The sequence below is a fragment of the Brachionichthys hirsutus genome, unplaced genomic scaffold, assembly GCF_040956055.1.
Source record: "Brachionichthys hirsutus isolate HB-005 unplaced genomic scaffold, CSIRO-AGI_Bhir_v1 contig_500, whole genome shotgun sequence".
Classification (NCBI taxonomy): Eukaryota; Metazoa; Chordata; class Actinopteri; order Lophiiformes; family Brachionichthyidae; genus Brachionichthys; species Brachionichthys hirsutus.
The window spans coordinates 1-22,223 of record NW_027180993.1 but is presented as its reverse complement, the minus strand read 5'-3'; the positions used below and the strand labels follow the sequence as shown (position 1 = coordinate 22,223).

The window sequence follows — 22,223 nt, the reverse complement described above, 5'->3', positions numbered from 1 at the left end:
GTCAAGCGAGGGCTGAATAAAGTATGTCGATATGGAAATAATAAGGATTTCCATTTCCCTTTGTGTTTATTTTAATATGTGTTTGAATTCTATTATTCTATTATTTTGGATGTCATCTGGATTTATTTCATCTTCCTGTCATCGACAATAAATCCACACCTCATCCGTCTATTTTAGTCCGCTTTTCCGCTTTGTGGGTCACGGGAGTTGCGGGAGCATATCCCAACTTGTTGGAGTATACACCCCGAATGCGTCGCCAGCACATCGCGGGGCCACACAGAGACAAAGGATCATTCACACACACACACACACACACACACACACACACTCTGGACTTTTTAAAGCAATCAATTCACCTAAATTGCATATTTTTGGAAGTTGGGAGGACACGAGGAGAACATACAAACGCCTCACAGATAGGATTCAAACCCAGAACCTCCTTAAAGATAGCAGAGACGAAGGTTGATGAGGTTGTTGCCATGGAGACAATGTCACGTCTCTCCTGTACCAGTCTGACCAATGATTTCCTGTGAGTAAACCACACTTCACCACAGTCTGACAGGAAATGTCTCACACGGGTGGTCGCTGGTCTCACGAGCTCAGTGTGTGTGTGTGTGTGTGTGTGTGTGTGTGTGAGTGTTTAGTTCCACACACACACCGTCTCGGGTGTGGCCAGGAGGCCCCGTGAGATTACACCGCCCACTCCCACTTTGACACCTGCAGCAATATAATTCTCACCCGCCTCTCAGAGATGCTGCAGGTGTGAATCACCGTCTCTCTCCTCGCTATCATCACCCGGTCCTCCCCTCCCTGACCCCTGACCCCTCCAGAAATAGCCCCGCGACATGAGTCAGAATCTCGGCACCACCTTTAATTCACCCGGAACCTCTGAGCATAGGAGGAGAAAACACGAGAGGAGTGTGAGAGCAGGTGGAAAAACGTGACGTAGGACCTATTTACGCCTGACATTGTTTGTCTTTGCCGATCCAATCACGAGTCGGCGTGAAACCAGCTGAGGTGCATTTAGGAAGCGTTGAGATCCGATGGCTCAGATCGCATTGGGGAGGAGGTCCGGGGCATATATGGCCACATTCTTTAGCAGCGCGTTCACTACGGCGGACACGCTGAAGACGTCCTCTGTGAAAGCATGGCGTCCGGTTTCTATTTGTCCGAGTCTCAGATGTTTGTCTCGGCTGATTTCAACCACAACCTCCCCCCACACTCCCGTAAAAAAAAAAAAAAAAATGCATCAGGAGAAGCTTTGTCCACTTTTTTGAAATGCTATAACAACAAATGATGTGAGCTTTCTTGTAACCTTAAGCGAATCTTAAACACTAATATATTTCAGCAAACATGGAGTTTCCATTCAGGCCTTATTCAGTGAAGGATCTGAGAACATCTTTTATCTGACAGCCTCACAACTGGTTGATGGTTGAAGGTTTGAATGCAGCCCTGGAGTGTGTCCTGTGTGCCTTTTTGCGTGTGTGTCCCATGTTACGTGTGTCCCTGCCTCTTCCATCACGCCAAAACATGATAAATTGGACTTGGAAGAGACAGACTGCATTCTTTTTTTTTTTTTAAAGATGACGTCTGTCCGCTTGCAAGTTATACAAGCGAGGCTTGAACGTGTTGCTCAACGACACTTCGGCAGCATCTCTTTGCTGCACCCTCGGTAGTTTTACGCATTCACTGACACCGACATGCCAGTTTTTGCACCAGTGCGCCATCTCCTTGCGTGTGCGCCTATTTCGGGGGGGGGGGGGGGGGGGGGGGTTCACCCACTGCGCGCCCCCGCTCTGGAGCCGGGCTGAACTATTTCTCTCCTCCAGTCCCCGGCAGCACTTCAGGGACAAGCTTATATACCTTCCTCCTGCTGAGCCCACCTCCATCCAGCAGGAGGGGAATAGTTCTCCGCCGTCACTCTGCGCTGTAGGGCTCTGGAGACGCAAAGACCGTTTGGACGTTTCGCGTCTCTTTTACTGCAATAAATAAAATATTTAGCAAACAACGGAGGAAGATGTTGGATCGCTGCGAGCAAGTTGCTCTTTGGTTGCTCTTTGGCTGCCTGGCTTGTCTTCTGGCGACTTCTGGAGCGAATGCAGGCGGTACGTTCACATTTTAACTTTATTAAAGTTTATTAAAGTTATTACATAATAATGTCAGGGGGAAAAAAAAAGACCTAATTGTGAGTTCAGGGGTTCACACTGCGCGGAGAATATCAAACTATTACGCATTTAGGTGCGTTAGTCGATAATCGGAGCCGGTGGAAGCGCGCACTAACATGTGACACCTGCCTTTACGTCCCGTGCGTTTCGTAAAAAGCATTACCGGAGAACCCGTTTCCTCTGAGTCCGGGTTACATTTAAAGTTCTTTTAACGTCAATTATTTTTCTCCAAAAAAAGTGTCATTCCTCTAATGAAGCTGTGCGTCATGAAAAAACAACAACAACAACAATGCGCGCTGCGTCATCTTAACTCAAATCCTTGAGCCAAATATTTAGAGAATTGAAGTATATTTTAAACCTCATATCAATACAAATTTTCTATTAGTTATTTTTTTTTAGGACTAAGGAAGCAATGGATATTGTTTAATATACTAAATGTTTAAACAAGAGGTGTGTTTCCTGTTCTCTCCCCTCAGGACGAGTGTTCGTGTCGGATCTGGGGAACTCCTCTGGCTTGCAGGCTCTCAGAGAAGCCGAGCGGGCTTGTGATGCTCTAAACGCTCGCTTGGCATCACTGGCGGAGCTCCGGCACGCCGTGGAGGAGTGCTTCTTCTCCACCTGCACCCGTGGGTGGCTCTACGGAGGCACGGTGGGGTAAGAAAAGAGCATTAGTGTATGTTATCGTGTGCGTTTGTGCGAGAGATGTCAAAGGTCATTTTGGTGTGTGTGTGTGTGTGTGTGTGTGTGTGTGTGTGCGTGTTTGTGTGTGATGGAGGTGACACAAATGGATGAAAGAAAAGATATCTGTACTCTCTCATCGAGAGGGTGGTAAGAAAGTGAGTGAGAGGAAGAGAGAGAGAAAGACTCCTCTGTTCCTCCCTGGGGGGAGGGGGAGGAGGAGGGAATTCTGAGCCAGGGTGTCATGTCGACAAATGCCTCCATTTGCACCTTTTGTCTCCACGGTGATATGACACTCATGCTTTCAGCCCCCCCCCCCCCCCCCAGACAGGCAGACAGAGCGACAGGCGTTTGATTGACAACACAAGTCCATATGATTGCAGTTGGTAGACAGGAAGTATTCCTGATGTTTGAGTCTGTGTGGTTTTAAATGAAAGGCGAGTTAAAGCCTGCATTATATTACATTATATTACATTATATCTGTGATTCGTGGAGTTTACTTCAAGACAAAAAAAGAACAGAATTCATAATAATGAGTGAGTTCTCGTTTTGAGACAGAACAACAGAGGTGCCTATTTTATTTTTTTAAATAATTCATCGCTATTTTTATCAAATCTAATTTATTTATGAAAAAACAGAATGCATTGGTATTGAAGTGCAGGGGAAATCTGGTTGGAGTTTCTGCATGACACCACATATTAAAAGCAAACCGTCTCAGCCACAGGAGCAGCGCTGGCGGCGGCGTGTTTTTTTTTGTCTCTCTTTGAGTGTTTTCTTGGGGATTTCTGTCTCTCTCAGACTTTTGTCCTCATAAAATGAAATTAGCGAGGCACCAGCCGGCGGTTTGACTCACTCCAGCCCAGACTCCCTACACTGCCAGTCAATTTCCTCTCCATTACTGATGCCTTTATTGGTGCCATTACACAAACACACACAAACACACACACACACACACACACACCTCTTCCATTTAATGATGCTCAATGAATAATATTATTACTTTATTGAAAAGTACCAGTACTTAAGTAATCTTCTATCTATCGATCTATCTAGGACAGCGGTGTGCCATGTGGTGGGCGGATCTTTGAAAGCAGTGGATTGTGAGAATAGAAAATGCGACGGTGGATTCTTCTTCACGCATTGATGCTTTCTGCATCAAAGACAAAGGTCAGTGAAGATGAAGGCATATTTAGACACTATATATTATTTATATTCTTACGTCTATCTACTCCTCTACTGTCAGTACTCTCTCCTTGCTCGGTACAATGAACAGTGTACTTCACAGGTATGGTTGTTGTAACTATGACGACAGTCACGGAGCTACACAGGAAACGCGGAGGCATGCGATGCCGTAGTAGCTCGATTATCATCATGTGATTCCAAAGACAGTAAATAACTTAATATTAAGGTTTTAAATAAACATTGTTGGGCTATAATCATAATTCTTTTCACTGTGCTACATATTTAATGTACTTAATTTCATTTGATGGACACCCCGGTTGCTCTGGGAACCAGTTGAAATCTTATTGAAAAGTAAAATGTGAAAAGTAATATATCAGACTTAATGACATCTTTGATTGGTGTTGGGTGTTGTTACCATGGGAACATGATTGACCGCATTATTCATTTGGTCCCTGTGGAACTGATATTGAATAAACTCCACATCAAATTCTGACTGTTTTATGTCAATTTGCCTCCATATAAAACCAGTTAATCTAATTTTCACGTCTAGCAGCTGCTTAAATGCCATCAAAGGCGTCATAATGTAGATTTTCACATTTCCATATTTTAAACGCTTTAAGAAGACTGTTTTCTTTTTCTTTTTTGTATTAAAGTTATAAAACACAAGCTTGCATAGCAGATAAGAAAACTGAAAGTAGCATGGAACAGTCAAAGCGTTTGTCCTCAGGATACATCTCCGTGTTTGTTGTCGACAGGGGTGCCGTGTGGTGACCCTCCATCCTTTCCCAATGCGCATCTACAGGGATACGCCGGGTACGAGATGGGAGACGAGCTGCTGTACACGTGTGCACCAGGCTATGCAATGCCCAGCGGGCATCGAGCCTTCAGCCTGCTGTGCGACAGCTGTGGGGAGTGGTACGGACTGGTGGAGCTCTGCGTCAGAGGTGAGAAGGTGTTTGGATCATTGGCTTTGGATTGGGATTGAAATCGAAAGGAGGCGGGAAAGTGGGGGGGGGGGGGGGGGATTTTAGCTTTGATTGTTGAAGCAGAGCTCAGTTGTGAGCTTGGATAGAAATGGTTGATATGACACCTCAGTGTGAGATGCCATGCTGTGGTCCGGGTCATAGCAGAGGGAAAAGGTGGTGAGAGACTCCTGTGAAGCCGGAACAGACGTTTGGCATTGGGTGAACTCTCCTAGGAATAATCTGAGGCGGGGGGGGGGGGGGGGGTCACAAGATAATTTGAAGATACTGAAGTTGTAGTCAACATATCCTGTAATCTGTCAGGTTGCATTCAGCCTTTCCTGCTTCCCTGCAGATGAGACTGAAGGTCACATCGACTACGAGGACAAGTTCACCGACTCCTACGGCGAGGCGGAACCCCACAGCAGGAGGCCAGAGGAGGCTCACGGCGAGGTCTATGAGGAGGCGCATGGAGCTGTGTACCCGGGGGAGAAATCCAGTCAGGAGCAACACGAGACAAGCTTTGATCTCAAAGCGGAGGAGGAACGTCAAGCTCGACACAAAGATCTCGGAGAGGTAGGAGAAGTGACTGCGAGGAAACTTGAAGGCGGAACAAAGGAGGAGCGGGCTGCTGAGGACTTCACAGGTCATCGGAGATGGGAGCACGAGAGGAGGGAGGCGACCACAGGAGCGCCCGTCTCTCTCGGTCCCCAGAAACACCTCTTCTGGTCCCCCTCTGAGGCCTTCCAGGATGAGGGACACCCTGTCTCCACCAATCCAGTCACGCACACGACACAGAGGGTGTCAAGTATCCAATCAGAGGAGAGTATGGAGAATGAGAGCCAAGAACGGTCCCACCATCACCGTCCCAAGGATGCAAATGACGACGATCGCGACCGGGACGATCAGGACGACATCAACCGCCACAGTGACAAAGAGGAGCTCGACAGTCACCAGGATGAAGATGACCACGGCGATCACGTGAAGCGCTACATTCCAGCTCAGCGCGATGAGCTTCACGACACAGATGAACACGAGGAGGACCGCGGCCACATTCGTCTTGACAACCACGATTATGATGAACAATATGAAGAACGGGACGATGAAGATGGAAATGATGAAGACCACCCGGAGGATTCTCAGGAGCATCCGGACAGCGACGACCGTGACGATATGAAGGAGCATCGCGACTCGGAGGAGGGTGACAGCGATAGTTACACTAAACACCATGATCACGGTGATCACTTTGATCTCGATGATCATGATGATCACATTGATCATGACGATCACGATGATCACATTGATCATGACGATCATCTTGATCAGGGTGATCTCGATGATCATGATCACGATGACCTTGATGATCATCTTGATCATGATCATCGAGATCATGATGATTCTGATAATCACGATGATCACAGTGATCATGACGATCATCTTGATCAGGATGAACTTGATGTTCATCTTGACCATGATCATGATGATCCTGGCGATTATCTTGATCTTCATTTCGATGATGATCATGATCACGATCACAATGATCATGACGATCATGATCAAGACGATTATCTTGATCACGATGATCGTCAACACGATAACCGTGACAGCTATGAAGACGCCGATGGCAGTCACCAGCACGTTATTGTTTCTATAGCATTAGATGAACATCCGAACAACACCCAGAAGGGGGGGGGGGGGGGGACCCCGACAGATGAGACCTGGTTGGATGGATACCCTGTTGTTCCAGCAGTAACAGGAAGACCAGGTGGAAGAGGAAGGGGGGCCGTCATCAGGATTACAGACCAACCCAATGAGGTGGAAATCCGTAGACCCGCCCCTTACACTAGCCCCCCAGAGGTGGATGAGTCTCTCACCACTGAGCTCGTTTTAGCTCAAGATGGAGTGGAGGAGGAGGCGTGGCCTCGCCTGATCCCTGCTGCCGGCCCCCCCTCGGACTTCCACTCCCAGAGCGAAACCTCGGATTACGACACACAACAGGAAGCACCAACTCCATCCTGGCTCGATGACCTGACCGAGCACCCCTTGACGGGTGACGACCAAGCTCCCACGGGACGCAAAGGAGGCGTCCCGGTGGAGGAGCACACTGTACACAACCTACCTGGTGAACTCGGCGAGCGAGAGATGGGAGAGACGATCTGCACGGGCGAAGACTGCCCTCCTCCGGCGCCTTCCGGCCGAGGTCCCAAGGTTGCAGCCATAATCGTGGTGGTGTGCGCAATCATGGCAGCTGTCGCCATCGGGGTGTGGTGTTACCGACGGCAACAGCAGAAGAGCTCGATGTACGAGATGAATGGAAAGGGCCAAAGCCAGAGCACACAGGGACAACAGATAGAGATGCAGCAGAAAGTCTAAGAGTGAGAAATGGGGGGGGGGGGGGGGGGGGGGGCGCTGGCAAGGGACAGAGACATTTAGAAAAGCCCTTTTACTTTGCAAGACAATAAAGCAACGCTTAGTAAATTCATACGGCAGCAGCCCTGCCTCTGTCAGTCAACGTCGCTTTGCCTACCCATCATCTTCAAAGCTCTGACGTCTGGATGGGACCCGAGTCCACGAACTGAACGAGGAGGTTATGAATGACCAAGTAGAGCCACAAGAAGAAGGACCGCCTTCCCCGTGAGACGTCAACCTTCAAAGCTCTTAGACAGTGTGGTGCAGCTCCTCCGTGTTATGTTTGGTGACGTTTCATTTTGATGTTTGTGAATCTTGAGTCTCTTTAAGTTTTCCATCACATAGCAGATGTGGGCCGGGGCGTTTTCAAACAGGCATGGAAGAATCGGATTATGATGATGATGATGATGTTTGTATTGACAGTTGGCTGGTGATAGATAGAGATTGATTGTCCCTCCAGATTGCAGAGTCCCTGTGTTTTTGTTTGTGTTAGAGTGTGTGTGTGTGTGTGTGTGGGGGGGGGGGGGGGTCAGGTATTTGCTGACAGCAATCAGAGCAGGATATTAAACTTTGTCTTGTTTCCACGGCAATAGAGATAAAATTCACAAAGTCCAACGTTAAAGTTTCGGTTCAGCGACAAACATAATCAGAAGGTGAACCCTGTTATACCCGAACACACGCCCTAACACGTATATCCTGATAATAATAAATGTTTATTTTGAATAATATAAAAGTAACACTCGATATTCTAAATATCGTCTGAAAGGTCGTCCATTGTTGTTATTCTACTATTAAATATTTAACATTTCAGACAATTTGCTAATTTAAAAATGCTTCTTGTTAGAAATTCACAATGTGAAGCTATAACTGTGTTTTCTGTCTGGTCATCATTCACAAATGGAAGGCTTTTTCAGATTAGCGCTCTATGATTGAGACTGAATATTTGAGAGGAAAGTTAAATGTTGAATAGCTGACATTTCCTTCCTGCTCCTTTTATTCCACCTTCCATTAAAAAGGTGGAATAAAAGCTGTTTAAACTCAGTAAACTCAGTAAACCCGTCACGCCAAACGTCAAAGACCGATCACAACCTTTGAGCTGTGTGAGAGAGATCACAAGGATTTAAACCGTGTCATGTAGTACTAGTATTAATCCACGTATCTTCGGCTGATAAAGCCTCACCTGTGTGATGCTAGGATGAAATGTGTGTGCTGTAAAAGTGTTTGCTATATTACAATAAACCCCTAAAACGCTCGACTCCTAACTCCTTTTTCAGCCCGCGCTCACTCACAGACTGATTTGTGACCTTGACTCGTGTAAAATCAAGCAGATTTCATTACTTTAAAAGTTCCGCCAGCATTTATCTCCATTCCACAGTCATACGTTCTGACCTGTGAACCAAAAAGTTGGGGGGGGGGGGGGGCAGATGAAAGATGAAGAGATGGGTACCGGTAAATACAGGCAGGACAGGAATGATGCAGAGAGAATGTTCCCCAGTGGGTTTCTAACATCACCGCGTGACAAACTGCACCGAGACGCAATGTTCAAACTTTATTAAACAATTCAGTGTTTTCTCTGGACGTCTCTCTGTTCCAAAAAAAACAAAACACTTCTTTATCCACCCTTCCGTCACTCATTCCTTCCTCCTTTACGGAAATCTTTTATTTGAGCAGCAAAAAAAAAGTGAATATTAGTTGATCAATGAGCGAATTAATAAAGGAAGTAAAATGCTAAGACTATTGTCATCTGTAACGATAGAAGACGACACGACTTCTTGTTTGTCAAGTTTTTATTCTAATTTAATTGTGCAAAAGTTCCCACAGCAAAAACAAAAACAAATGATTCACAGCAAAGAATGGAGCTTGTAAAAAATATTTCTACCTCTATCATCACGATAGAGGTAGAAATATTGACGCTCGTACCGCCCTACCGGATAATTGGAGCCCATAATTAGGCAGATCGTGGATCTGCACTGACCCGCCTTGTACACACACAAAAAACCAATAAATACAAACTGGGGGAGTGTCGATTGCGCCGGTTTTCAGCCTGTTGGCGGGCTTTCCAAAGTCGGATCTCCATCCTCTTCCAGTAACTCATCTATAAACTCCACCACCTCCCCCTGCAGCGGCGTAAAAAAGAAAAGGAGACGAAAATCAGCCCCACACACCAGAGAATTAGCCTAAACCTTCCCCACGCTATGATTCCTCATACCTGGCGTCACTAAAGCGATTACAGGCAAGCAGTGAATGGTATTTAGAGCATAAAGCATGTAATCCTGGTTTAAACTGGGCCACAGAATCCTGCTGCTGCTGCTGCTGCGTCATCATTCTGAACGGATACGCCAAGTGTCATACCGCCACCCCACGGCCGTCTGTGGTACTGCAGCCAGACGCATTGACAGGGCCCCGCATTGTGCCGCGGGGGGGGGGGGGGGGGGTCACGTGACCGTAAGTTACACAAGGACGTCTGATGGACAAGGACACTCACCTCGTCGTCGCTCACCAAGTTGCGCCTGGAGAACTCCAGCATCTGCAGCTGCATGGTGGTTTGATTGTAGTAGCGCAGTGCCTCCTGTAGGGCGCGCACGCACACACACACACACACACAGAGAGAGAAAAACAGGGGGAAATGTTAGGCGTTGATTACTTCCACCAAGGAGGTGAATGTTTATGACAGGATTATTTATGGGGAAACTGGATGGATGAATCTAAAAAGAAATCTGAAGATGGGTCTCGGTCTAATTTCCTAATCCCAATTACGTTTGAAGAGCGATCCGGATACCTGTCTGGATACAAAAACACAAATAAATACAGATTTTTCCCCCCCCCATTTACTTATAATGGAGGCTTTTTCCAGAAAATAAATATCTTGTAAAATATGCATTCAAGTCACTCACTCAGCCATAAAAGGAGCCCGATATGAACCATCATGCAAAAAGTCTTCTGGGTACGAAGCTCTCCGAGTGCTTTTCTATAGTTCCGAATGTATTTGGACAAAATGTGTGTTTTCAATTTATCTGAATCACGTTCCCTTTAGCCGATCAGATTTTCCTCGTGCGTTCTCAGGCTTATGGGGGGGGGGGATAATTCCCACATTTATTTCTCTCACCGATCTGGGCAGGAAGTCCTCTTCCGTCAGGCCCCACTGGCCTTTGTGGAACTGATAATAGGCCACGTTGTTCTTCATCACGTCGTCGTCGGGGTCAAACAGCATGTAGCTAGCGGCACATGGGACGGCGTTCTTCAGGTCGTTCACTGAAACACAATTACAGCTTTAAATTTCACACGTAAATAAAAGTTAGAGCCGAGTAGACGCGAAGAAGCTACGAGGACTAAATAAAATCCAGGTTGTTACTTTAAGAAGACAATCGGGTACGGGCTTTGAACCCTCCACTCACATTTGTAATAAGCAAATTGCAAATAGTGGTACATGGTGGCCACGAACTTCTCGACGGCGAACCCCCCGACGACGGGCGTCAGGTCGCTTTCGCACGCCGCCTTCCTGTCCAGGACCTCGATGTAGTGATCTGTAGGGGAGCAAACATGAAACGCCGCACGCCTGACGTTTTACTTCGACGAGAAACAGGAAGTAGAACAGAGTCAGAAATGCGGTCTCTGCGGACGTCAGCCGACCGGCGATGTTGGGATAGAAGTCTTTAAAGTCTTTGACGTCCCTCGGGCCCTCGGACGCCGCCAGGCACTCGGCGTAGACCTTCAGGAAGTCCCGCAAAGCCAGCTCCATGTCCGACACGGAAGTGCGGAAGTTTTGGCCGTTGTACGCCCGCACCGCTCGGACGAACAGCGTCTGCAGGGACATGCAAGACTTTGGTTTTGTCTACCAACTTCTTACGTTAACGGGGTGAGCGCAGCCCATGCATCGCCACGGCGACGGCTCAGCGTACTGTACCTCGTAGGATTTGGTCTCCAGGTCTTTGAGGTGTTCCTCGGCCCCGGGCAGGCTTTTATAGTACGCCATGTTCTTCTGCATCATCTCGTCATTCGGGTGCTTCAGCAGGAAGGTGTGGGCAGCAGACACCGCCTTGGCCAGCTTGTCGGACTGGGGGGGGGGGTGGACGACAACAACAACAACAACAGGAAGTAAACCATTATTATGCCATCCAAGTGACACCGATTCATCAAACCATCCATCGATGGATCAAACACCACACCCATGCAGGCACCGATACGACGCCTCCGTGCATCCGTGGCACGTCGATGACGTCAGAAGGCACTTCTCGAACCCCCCCCGCCGCCAGGTGCTTACTTTAAAGTACGCGTACTGCAGGTATCTGTACGGCTCCCTCCTCTCGAACTCCTCCACGGTGTCCCGGCTCGGCAGGCTCTGGCGGAAGGCGGGCAGCCCCTGCTTGCAGCGCTTCAGGCACTGCGCCCGCTTCATGACGTTCCCGAAGGCGCGCAGCTCTGGGAACTCCGCGAACTTCTCCTCGGCGTCGTCCAGACGCACGGAGCTGCAGTTGAGGTTGCAGAAGGCCTCGCTGTCCCGCAGCAGCCGGTAGAGCCGCAGGGACACCTCCATGTACTCCACCGTCTCCTTCCACTTCTCCCCGGTGTACTGGTCCAGCGCGTACTTGTACGCGGACTCCAGGGGCATCAGCTCGTTCCTGGGGAAACTCCTGAAGCTGTACTTTTCGTACTGGGAGTTCCCGACGGCGAGAAGAAACGCGATCAGCAGCGCGCAGAGGAGTTGGGAAGAAATGGAGGGTGACATTTTAAAAGTTTGGGTGAATGGTGGAGAGAGAGAGAGAGGGAGAGAGAGAGAGAGGGGGGGGTTCTAGGACCGCCTCAACTTCCACCACGTATCCGGACAAAGCCTGCCTTCCCTCGGGCGCAGGGCTGGAGCGGGGGGGGCGCTCCTCCCCTTAAATCACGTCTTTCTTTGCAGCGCGTGCGTGGAAACCCCCGCACGCGCTTCTTATTATTAGAGAGAACATGTTTTATCGCACCATTATGATATTATATATTATATTTGTTTTCACTTCTCTGTCACTAATTTGACTCCCAGTGGGAATGGAGCCCCCCCCCCCCCCCACTCACCCCGCCCCCCCAGTGCCACGTAGATGCATTCCGCTTGATCTGGCCCCCAAAAGTTCTGAACACCAACTAGAGAAAACTTGTTGCGTTCTGGTGTTTGTTCTAATCTGACTTCTGAGGCTTTCCCGGATGTGTGCGTTTTTCTGATACAGCGAGCCCACGGCGCGGGGGGCGGGGGGGTCTTTCTGTGGAGACCCCCCCCTACCACGTTTACACATCTCCGAGCCTTTACTGCGCAAGAGCAATACGTGGTGCCTAAAATCCATCTCATTCAACCCCCGAAGTGCGTCAAGACGCGCGGAATGGCGCAGAAGCAGCAGGACGAGGCCGGAAATATACATCTAGATGTCAAAATAAAAGCACGGCTGTGTGCTTAAGCATGTTTCTAACGTCGGTTTCCGTCGCAGGGAGACGTGGGGGCTCTCAGCTTCGTGTTTATTTATACCTTTATGGATAAAACACGACAGGTAGCGCGTCCGTGGAGGATTTAGACGCCAAAATCCAACCGGAAGTTCGGCCTTTTCCTGTCAGCCTTGACGCGTGATTATTCCTGTTGTGGGCAGGACTTCTATCCAAATCGGAGTAGAGAGAGGAAGACTTGTACGAGGACAGGGAGGCAACGCGCACGCTCACAGGGCCTCTCTCACACACACACTCACTTATCTCCATCGCCTGGTTACTTTGTTCCTGCGAAAATGCTCCCGTGCATGACGCGGATGATATACCTCTCGGTCACGGTGGCGTTCGTCGCCTGCAACGCGCCTCCGGTGCCGCTCGATGACATCTTCATTGAGAAAACTTTCGTGCCGGAGCGGTGCGCGCGCGCAGTCAAAGTCGGAGATTTTGTCCGGTATCATTACATCGGGACGTTTCCGGACGGCAAAAAGTTCGACTCCAGGTGAGTTGCGCGTCGTGACACGAGCGCGTCCGTGTAAGTAGTTGCTCCATCATGCATGCAGGAACAACCCCGGTGCACGGTGAAACTGCGTGCGCGCGCGATGCGTAAAAGTGCGCGTTACGGCCGTTCGTCCTCGTTTTTAGCCACGCAGGCAAAAGGCGGGCGGTCTTGATTGCGCTCTGGAATCCGTGCCGCGTGTTGAACGACCTGATCGCCACGCACGCGTCAGGCTCGGGGCTCCATCGATCGATCCGGACCCAACTGATCAGTCCTTATTGAAAACGCAGGAAGTTAATGATGATGCAGGGACACACTTCCAGGACCTTCTGGGGGGGCCTCAGTGGATCACCTGTCCTGAGTGGGGGGGGGGGGGGGGGGGGGGGCTCAGATTGGAGCTTTTTAGCTTATTCCACACACCTGGGCAGGTGTGCAGGATTGATATGACATCAAAAGGCTGTAAAAAGCATGGCTGATTAGTCACTGTCCTGCCACAAAATGGCATTTTGTATCATTTAAAGGCTAATTTTCCCACGAGATCCTGATGAATCTGAACCGCGGACGCTGCACCTCGGCCCTGCCTTTTGTAAGAGGAGAACTTTCACTGCGGCTCCGTCTCTTCCAGCTACGACCGCGGCAGCTCCTACAACGTGTTCGTGGGTAAGAAGCAGCTGATCGAAGGGATGGACAAAGCTCTGGTGGGAATGTGCGTCAACCAGAGAAGCACGGTGAAGATCCCTCCTCAGCTGGCCTACGGGACGCGGGGATACGGTGTGTATGTCTAAATGCGTTCATGACACACACACACACACACACGGATGCAGCATTCAGAAATAGAAAAATCAAATCGGACAAACATTTACTTTCTTCCTGGAACATCCCCGACAAGCAAGCAAATCGCTCAGATGGGCAAATAAGCTTCCTAATTCTAAAATGTAAATACAAACGCATATGATGACACCGATGAAGGGGGCGGGTGCTTGTGTAATGAGAGGGAAAGAGGCGTGTCAAAGATGTCACGCGTCTGATTGGAAGAGGATTCCCCTCCTCAGGTGACCTCATCCCTCCGGACGCCGTCCTCCACTTCGACGTCCTGCTGCTCGACGTTTGGAACCCCGATGACGGCGTCCGGATCGACACCTACCACGCGGCCCCCGCCTGCACGAGAAAGGTGGAGGTGTCCGACTTCGTCCGCTACCACTACAACGGCACCCTGCTGGACGGGACGCTGTTCGACTCCAGGTCTGTGCCGTGGAACGGAGCAGTCGCGCACGCACGCACACACACACACACACACACACACACACACACACACACATGGCACGGACATGCGTGACCTCTCGCCCTCCGCCCTTTTGCTTGTAGCCACACGCGGATGCGTACCTACGACACCTACGTTGGGATTGGCTGGCTGATCGCCGGCATGGATCAGGGCCTCCTGGGAATGTGCGTCGGCGAGAGACGCTTCGTTACGATGCCGCCGTCACTGGGATACGGAGAAAATGGAGATGGTGAGCGGTTCGCCAGGGTTGTTCCTCACGGCTCGATCCCGGTAACCTCCTGGAATCTCGGCCGGTTGCTTGGTTACGGATGAAATGGGGAAAAAAGCAGCTCTTCGTATAGATAAAACAGCCTCTCCGCGTCTCCTCTCCGTGTCTCTTCTCACCTTTTCTCCTTCCTCTCTATCCAGGCAGCGACATTCCAGGACAGGCATCCCTTGTGTTTGATGTCGTTCTCCTGGACCTCCACAACCCCAAGGATGGGATCAAAGTGACCAATCAGATTGTACCGGAGTCCTGCACAAGGAAGACCGTCTCCGGAGACTACATACGCTACCATTATAATGGCAGCCTCCTTGATGGGACGTTTTTTGATTCCAGGTGTGTCAATGAATATTTTGCTTCCACCACTTGGAGGGGAACTCTTTTTGGTTTATGAACAGAAGTGGGTGTAGTTTCCTAACTAGCCTCTAGGTGGGACCATTTCTCTATTCCTGGAGTTGGACCGAGCCTGGAATCGAAACTGAAAATGTGCTTTTTTTCCCCTGAAACTTTCAAAGTTTCTGCTTTCCCCACTAACCGAGGGCGACCAAGCGACCCAAAGCATGTCACAAAGCAAGAGTAGAGCGCCACAGGCAAAAAATTAAGGACAGGAAACAAAAAAATGAATAATTATTTCAAATCTCAACAATTCAACCTTAAAAATAAAAGATAAAGTTGGTAACATTCAAAATAAAAACAGAAAATAGACGGAAAACTAGAGAAGCTCTCAGAGAGCACAGACCTCCGCCAAGCAGCTCGTCTTGCTTTGAGCATCGTGAATCTCTATTCACCAACCATGAACTCTAAAAGTGAATCAGAGTTGCTGTGTGGTTTTGAATCCTTAAATGAGCTTTTCAATGTTAAGATTTGATATATTTTTTAAATAACATCGATCAATAATCACCCGACACACATAACCCCCCCCCCCCCCCTGCCGTCTTTATGTTTCCTGTCCTACAGCTACTCCCGTAATCACACCTATGACACATACGTGGGTCAAGGCTACGTGATTACCGGCATGGACGAGGGTCTGATCGGAGCCTGTGTCGGAGAGAAACGCACCATCGTCATCCCCCCGCATCTGGCGTATGGCGAGGAGGGAACGGGTGTGTGTGTGAGACCTGTAGGGACCCCGTAGTGTTCTCCCACCGTTTTAGATTCCCTGCTACTGTTTCTCTCAGGCTCCAAGATCCCTGGATCTGCTGTTCTGGTGTTCGACGTTCACGTCATCGACTTCCACAACCCGTCAGACCGGACCGAGATCAACGTCACCCACAAGCCGGGAGAGTGTCCCAAGCAAACCAAGAAGGGCGACTTTGTCAAGTATCACTACAACGCCTCTCTGATGGACGGCACGGACATCGACTCCACGTGAGGACCGCCTCGCCGTTACAGTCGGGCTACACGCCACAGGTTCTCAGAGTAGGATCACACACACACGTGGAGAGTCTGGTGGCGTAGTGGGCGGTGCGGTGAGATCAATGCTAACAAATACACTTTGTGCAACATAATCTTTTAGTGCAGTAAAAAAAGTTAGCTGAATGAGAAGATTATTTTTTTAAATTTATTTTTCATTTAAGTATTATCAATATTATTTTATATGGTTTTTATACACCTTTTTTTTAAAACCATCTTCAGTTTGTCAATATTAAGCCGGTTATTCCGCGTGTGCCACATTTAGTCCCTTTTATTTGTAGATTGCATTAAATCTTATTATTTTGGTAAATATGTGCATATTAAAAAATATATATATATATTAGCAGAAATGATATTTTGCTTGTTTGTTTCTACCTCTTGCAGGTATAATTACGGAAAGACGTACAACATCGTCCTGGGAGCCAATCAGGTCGTCCCGGGGATGGAGGACGGGCTGCTGGAGATGTGTGTGGGGGAGAAAAGACACCTGGTCATCCCTCCCCACCTGGGCTACGGGGAGAGAGGAGTCAGTAAGTCACACACACGCACGCACACACACACACACACACACACCACTATAACTTTAACAGTGGTAACAAAACTGCGATGATGATGCGCACTTCAAGTGTTTATAACTGCTTTATTACCCTTCCCGAGATGAGTCCGTTGGCTGTCACGACTCGCTAACTAATTGTCTAATTGAGAAGGAAATCCAGAAGATTAACATCCCGAACTGACGTAACCGCGGTAACGAGCTTTCACCTGTCGAATGTGGACCAAGGGTTTTTGATGCCGTTTCCCGTGTGTGTTTGGGTGAAGCTGGAGAAGTCCCGGGCAGCGCCGTGCTGGTGTTTGACGTCGAGCTGATCGATGTGGAGGACGGACTCCCAGACGGCTACATGTTCATCTGGAACGACGACGTGTCCCCCGACCTGTTCTCTGAGATGGACAAGGACGACGACAAGCAGGTGGAGGCCTCCGAGGTAAGTCGCGAGCATCCCGTCATTTCGTCTGACGGACTTTTTGCGACCTCTGAAACGCGTTCGGCTCCCCCCCCCCCCCCCCCCCCCCCCCCTCTCGTCTATCCGTAGTTTACCGACTACATCATGCAGCAGGTGAACGAGGGCAAAGGGCGGCTCGCCCCCGGCTTCGATCCGTACCGCATCATCGACAACATGTTCTCCAACCAGGACCGCGACGGAGACGGGAAGATCACGGAGGCGGAGTTCAGACTTAAAGCGGACGAATCTGCCGTCCACGATGAGCTATGATGGGAGCAGATCTCAGATCAGGGTGGAGGCTGTCGGGTCTGACAGTAGGGGGTGGGGGGGGGGTCCTCCTCCTTCAAGGTGACAGGGAGGAGGAAAATACGGAGTTTGAGTGACGTGTGTTTTTGTTATGTTGAAGACTTGATGATGGTCGAAGGACGTCTTGTCCTCTGAGTCGGAGAAGATTTCTGAGAGCCAAAATATTTTGAAAGCAAACGAAACCCTGATGTTCTCTTCTCCGCGCGACTTGAGACTTTATTTTGAAGGGCACAGAATCCCAGGCCTCACCTCCAGTCCTAACTTTATTATTGACATTTTATAGTTGTGTCTGAAACTTAATCTCTTTGTTGCGTCTCTGAATTGAGTTGGGCCTCGCGCTGTGACGCACGGACGGACGTGTATTAATACGCAAGTCATCCGTTTGTTTTTTTACGTAGTTTACAGCTGACGTCATCCACTGTTTGATGTTTTGACGGTCTCTTTTTGTTTTCTGCTGTCCAAATCATCCGGAATGACACAGAAAAATCCCAAAAATGCTGTTTGGGTGTTTTTATTTTCTGTCTTTTGGACCCGTTACTCGTTTCTGTCTTCGTCCACAGGTCAACTGTAAGAGAAATCTCTACGTCCCAGTAAAGAAAAATGCCTCGATGTTGTTGAAACGCTTCTCTAATCCTCTTTTTCTGTGGATACTTTACGCTCCTCCTAATAAATACGTCTCTCAGGTCGACCTTGATGCCGCCTTCTGGCTTCGGTTCAGGGTCGGAGCGTCTCTGAGAGAAACCCAGTCGTTTATTCCAGGCCGGCTTGACTCGGCTAAAGGTCTCTGGGTTTCAGACCGTTGCCCTCGGTAACGAGCCTCACTAAACACTGTGCGCAAAGGTGAAGCATTCACTGTGTATCCCGCGTGCGTGCGTGTACGCACAAGATGAAATGTTTTAAGTCTTCATTCAGGAGAAACCTGCAGCTCGTTTGTCAGCACAAAGTCTAATTTGATTAAATGACCTGACGTAAATACAGAAAGCCAGGATGTGTCTGTGCTTCCTTCACTTCTCGTTTCAATCTTTTTTATCTGATGATTTTAATGGAGGGAGGACGCCTTGCTTCGGGGGGGTTCTGACTACCCTCCATGTGAGCCCTATGTTTTAGTTTTAGAGTCATGCACACAGGAATATGGAGGTTTATCCTAAATTTCAGAATCACAATATTGAATAATTGAAATGGCTCCCACAAGAATGTCACCTCCCCCAGGTTCCATCTTTGGTCGCATTTAAGCCTTTTATTTTAGTGTAAAGCTGCTTCTGAACAAAAAGAAGCGCTCACACCTCGGCAGTGATGAGACGGAAGCTACTGGGTCAGACGGCGCTCTAGTGGAATGTGGGGATGATAACAAGGTCTTATTCCCACGAGATAAGACCGTTCACTCTGAGGTTTACTTTGTTTAACAGCTGCTCGTTTTCCCTTCCACTGTGCGCTAGTATTGTGGATCATCTGGAAGGTACTAGTGAGGACAAAAATCCTCTCATTTCCAGTTTAAGGTGAGTAGAAAAATCGTTAGTCTTGATATGAAGCTCATGGAGACCACGTTTTGGCTCGGGCAGTTTTACGATGGATTCAAGGCTTAAACTGAACGATTACATGCGAAATATTTTGGAAAGTCAATTAGACCTGAACAACCTTTTAATCATTCTCCATTTAACCCCCAAACCCAGCTGTGATTGTATGCATACAATGAAATGCTTGATGTTTAAACCCTCCAGTCTCACCTCTGGATTACAATTAACATTTCTCTCGATTCCATTCTCTGGTCAGATTTTGATGGTTAAACTAAAATCTAAATTATGCAATTATACCATTTAACAATTATGCAGATCTCTTATTATAAAAACAGTAAAAGATCTGGTTATAAAAATATAAAAAAAACTTCAGTAGAAAAATGGAATTCTTCCATTTTGTGACAGGAAAGCGCTGCAGGCGGCTGGACTGGACTGGAGGTGAGGAGATCTCACATCGTCTGGTACCACTCCATGTCTGTAGGGAAACATTGGGTGGCTGTAGGGGGCCATTGGGTGGCTGTAGGGGGGTACTGGGTGGCTGTAGGGGGCCATTGGGTGGCTGTAGGGGGGTACTGGGTTGCTGTAGGGGGCCATTGGGTGGCTGTAGGGGGGTACTGGGTTGCTGTAGGAAGCCATTGGGTGGCTGTAGGGGGGTACTGGGTTGCTGTAGGAAGCCATTGGGTGGCTGTAGGGGGCCATTGGGTGGCTGTAGGGGGGTACTGGGTGGCTGTGGGGTTGGGCTGGACACTCATGACGGTGTCCGTCTGTGCCACGTTGCAGGTCTGTGTCAGAGCGACTGCATCGATCCTGCAGTTCAGGTCTAAGAGCCTTTGTGAAGAGCTCGTCTGAACGCCGAATGGATCCACACAGACAGCCGGGTTGGAGGCGTGGTACTGCTGCTGCGTTCCCAGTTGGACACATCCCGGCGTGGTCTGGCCAGCTAGAAGGTACACGCCGGCGCTGGCGTCCTGTTGTGCGGAACTCTGGCTCGGGTAGAAAGGCCTCGAGGCGTTTGCTTGAAGTTGGTAGGAACTCTCGGTGTAAAGGCACGGGTCGCCTGCCGGACTGTAAAACGCCACGGACTCGGGAGGAAGATAAACCTGCATCTGTCCGGTTACGGGACAAGACGCTTTACTGCAACAAGCAGAATTTTCCAAAGCTGCCATTGCGACACTGTTGGGATTAACTCCCGCAGCCGTGGCGACGCTGTGAGTGAACCGATGGCCGCCGTTGGCGGCGGCGTACCCGTCCTTGACGTGGTGGTTCCTGCGGTCCGACCTGGGTCTTACGATGGGACTAATGGGCAACCAGTAACGTGCAGCGGTTTCAGTCTCAGTGGTAGAAAGCGACTGTGGTATTGGAGCCGGAGCGGGTTGGACCCAGCCACCGGGGGCAGCGCTGCCGGCGTCCATTCCATTCCAGAAGGTGGGTTTGAAGACCGGATAAGTTGCTGCGGAACCCAACCCCACCTGTGAGCTAGGGGGCGGGGCAATTGGCGCCGCTGCAGCCGTCAAAGGCGGCTTTGTGGGCTGCACTTCGGAATCCCATCCTCGTTTCGTAGCGGTTTCAGCTCGACTGTCGGCGAGGGAGGCGTTAGCATTTTCTGGATACGGCATGCTAGCAGACATGCGTCTCATCTGCCTCAGCAGAGCCTTTAGGCCTGAACACCGCTCCCAGTTCACAGAACTCGTGTCTAGTCCCACAGATCCAAGTCCTACGTCTTTGTCCTCGGGGGACAGCGGGGTAGAGGTCGCAGGACGGATAACGGGTAACGCGGGGGCCGTGCTCAACAGACTCTTAGAGCTGCGTCTGCGTTTGGCTGCCAGAGGACCTTTGAGCCGGGGGTCACTGGCGTCGGAGCTGACCGACGCTTCTAGAGGTCTTTTCCGGGTCGGAGGACGTCCATCTTTGTCACAGACAAACGAGGGTCGACCGGTTTTGTGATCAACACTTCTGGAGGGAGGGGCCTCGGCGCGGTCCAGTTTCACTTGCAAGTCAGGGATCGGGCTCTGGCGCCGACAGGCTGCCGGACCCATCTGTGGTTCCATAGAAAGGCTTGCAGCGTTCTCTTGTGGACGGCAACGTGGGTCAGCACCAGGAAGCGGAGCGACAACAGAGGTCACGCTGTTGGACGGAGGAGTCCAAACTGGTCCTTGTTCGTCCTCATTCACAACTTCAGCCGCCAAAGTCTCGTCTCGACCCGGGATGTCTGTTCGTTGTGTCGTTTCTAAGATGCAGTGAAGGAAAGAGAAGTAAAAAAACAATAATTTAACGTTTATCATGATCTACAAGTGAATGAGTTCCTCCTCAAATACTGTCAAGTCTCTTCATTCCTACCGCTGGAACCTCGCCGGTCCTTCTCCGGGGTCGATATCTTCTCCTCAGGTTGCCGGTCTGTGCAGGAGACACCAGAACCACAGGCTCAAGCTCGTTTCTCCCCCCCCCCCCCACCGTCGGCTAGGCTGGCCGAAGAATAACAACAGCACTCACCGTTTGGCTGCACGCCGGCGAAAGGCGCCGAGGAGACGCCGCAATTCGGTTCTTCGTTGATATTCTTGACGACTGCCAAAGCTGAAAGGAAACGGCACAGTTTGAGTTTGAAACCGGATCCGCATCGGAACCGCTGCAGAAGCCGTTGGCGAACGAGCCTACCTTCACTGAACGGAGCGGTTCGGACGCGCTCGTACCAGCCCTGCCTCAGAAGCACAACCTTTGAGTCAAGACGATAGAAGAGGGGGGGGGGGGGGGGGGGGGCAATGAGGATAACGGACGTTCCCACCACGAATGAAGCAATCAGAAACTCTACCCGGCAGGTTTACCTGCGCGTCTCTCTGGTTGACGCGCTCTTGCTGCGAGACCAGCTCGACAACGTAGTTAAAAGTGTCCCTCTTCATGCACGGCTGCAGGTCCTCCTCCAAAAAGTGAAGGATTTGCGGGGGCTTCGTCAGCTGAAAGACGCGGCTTTGACATTAACCGTCCGTGAACGTCTTTTCAGTGCGTCGTTTAGGATCCACTCACCAGAAACTTATACTGATGCTCAGGGCTGACCAAGTGTCCTTGGATGGACTTGATGGCGATTGTGAGTTTGCAGCTCTCGCACAAGAA

The 22,223-nt window shown here is 49.6% G+C and overlaps 3 protein-coding genes across 3 annotated transcripts; 2 read left to right on the top strand and 1 right to left on the bottom strand.

The window, feature by feature from the left end:
- The first annotated feature begins 1,147 nt into the window (after positions 1 to 1,147).
- Positions 1,148 to 7,360, top strand: LOC137917069 (sushi domain-containing protein 5-like). Its single transcript, XM_068759951.1, is given in 7 exon segments — positions 1,148 to 1,226; positions 2,642 to 2,819; positions 3,897 to 3,942; positions 3,944 to 4,010; positions 4,781 to 4,969; positions 5,343 to 6,188; positions 6,549 to 7,360. Coding segments are annotated over 7 exon segments (2,217 nt in total).
- A 1,584-nt stretch (positions 7,361 to 8,944) lies between these two features.
- On the bottom strand, positions 8,945 to 12,122 carry LOC137917071 (cartilage-associated protein-like). Its single transcript, XM_068759954.1, has 7 exons — positions 11,658 to 12,122; positions 11,301 to 11,450; positions 11,027 to 11,198; positions 10,792 to 10,920; positions 10,503 to 10,648; positions 9,882 to 9,965; positions 8,945 to 9,513 (listed from the first exon to the last, which is right to left on the bottom strand). The coding sequence occupies exons 1-7, from the start codon at positions 12,120 to 12,122 to the stop codon at positions 9,436 to 9,438; spliced, it is 1,224 nt and encodes a 407-aa protein (XP_068616055.1). The 3' UTR covers positions 8,945 to 9,435.
- Positions 12,123 to 13,140: 1,018 nt separating this feature from the next.
- On the top strand, positions 13,141 to 17,568 carry LOC137917070 (peptidyl-prolyl cis-trans isomerase FKBP9-like). Its single transcript, XM_068759953.1, has 10 exons — positions 13,141 to 13,343; positions 13,966 to 14,111; positions 14,393 to 14,582; positions 14,706 to 14,851; positions 15,031 to 15,220; positions 15,842 to 15,987; positions 16,063 to 16,252; positions 16,682 to 16,827; positions 17,117 to 17,280; positions 17,389 to 17,568. The coding sequence occupies exons 1-10, from the start codon at positions 13,141 to 13,143 to the stop codon at positions 17,566 to 17,568; spliced, it is 1,701 nt and encodes a 566-aa protein (XP_068616054.1).
- Positions 17,569 to 22,223: the final 4,655 nt, after the last annotated feature.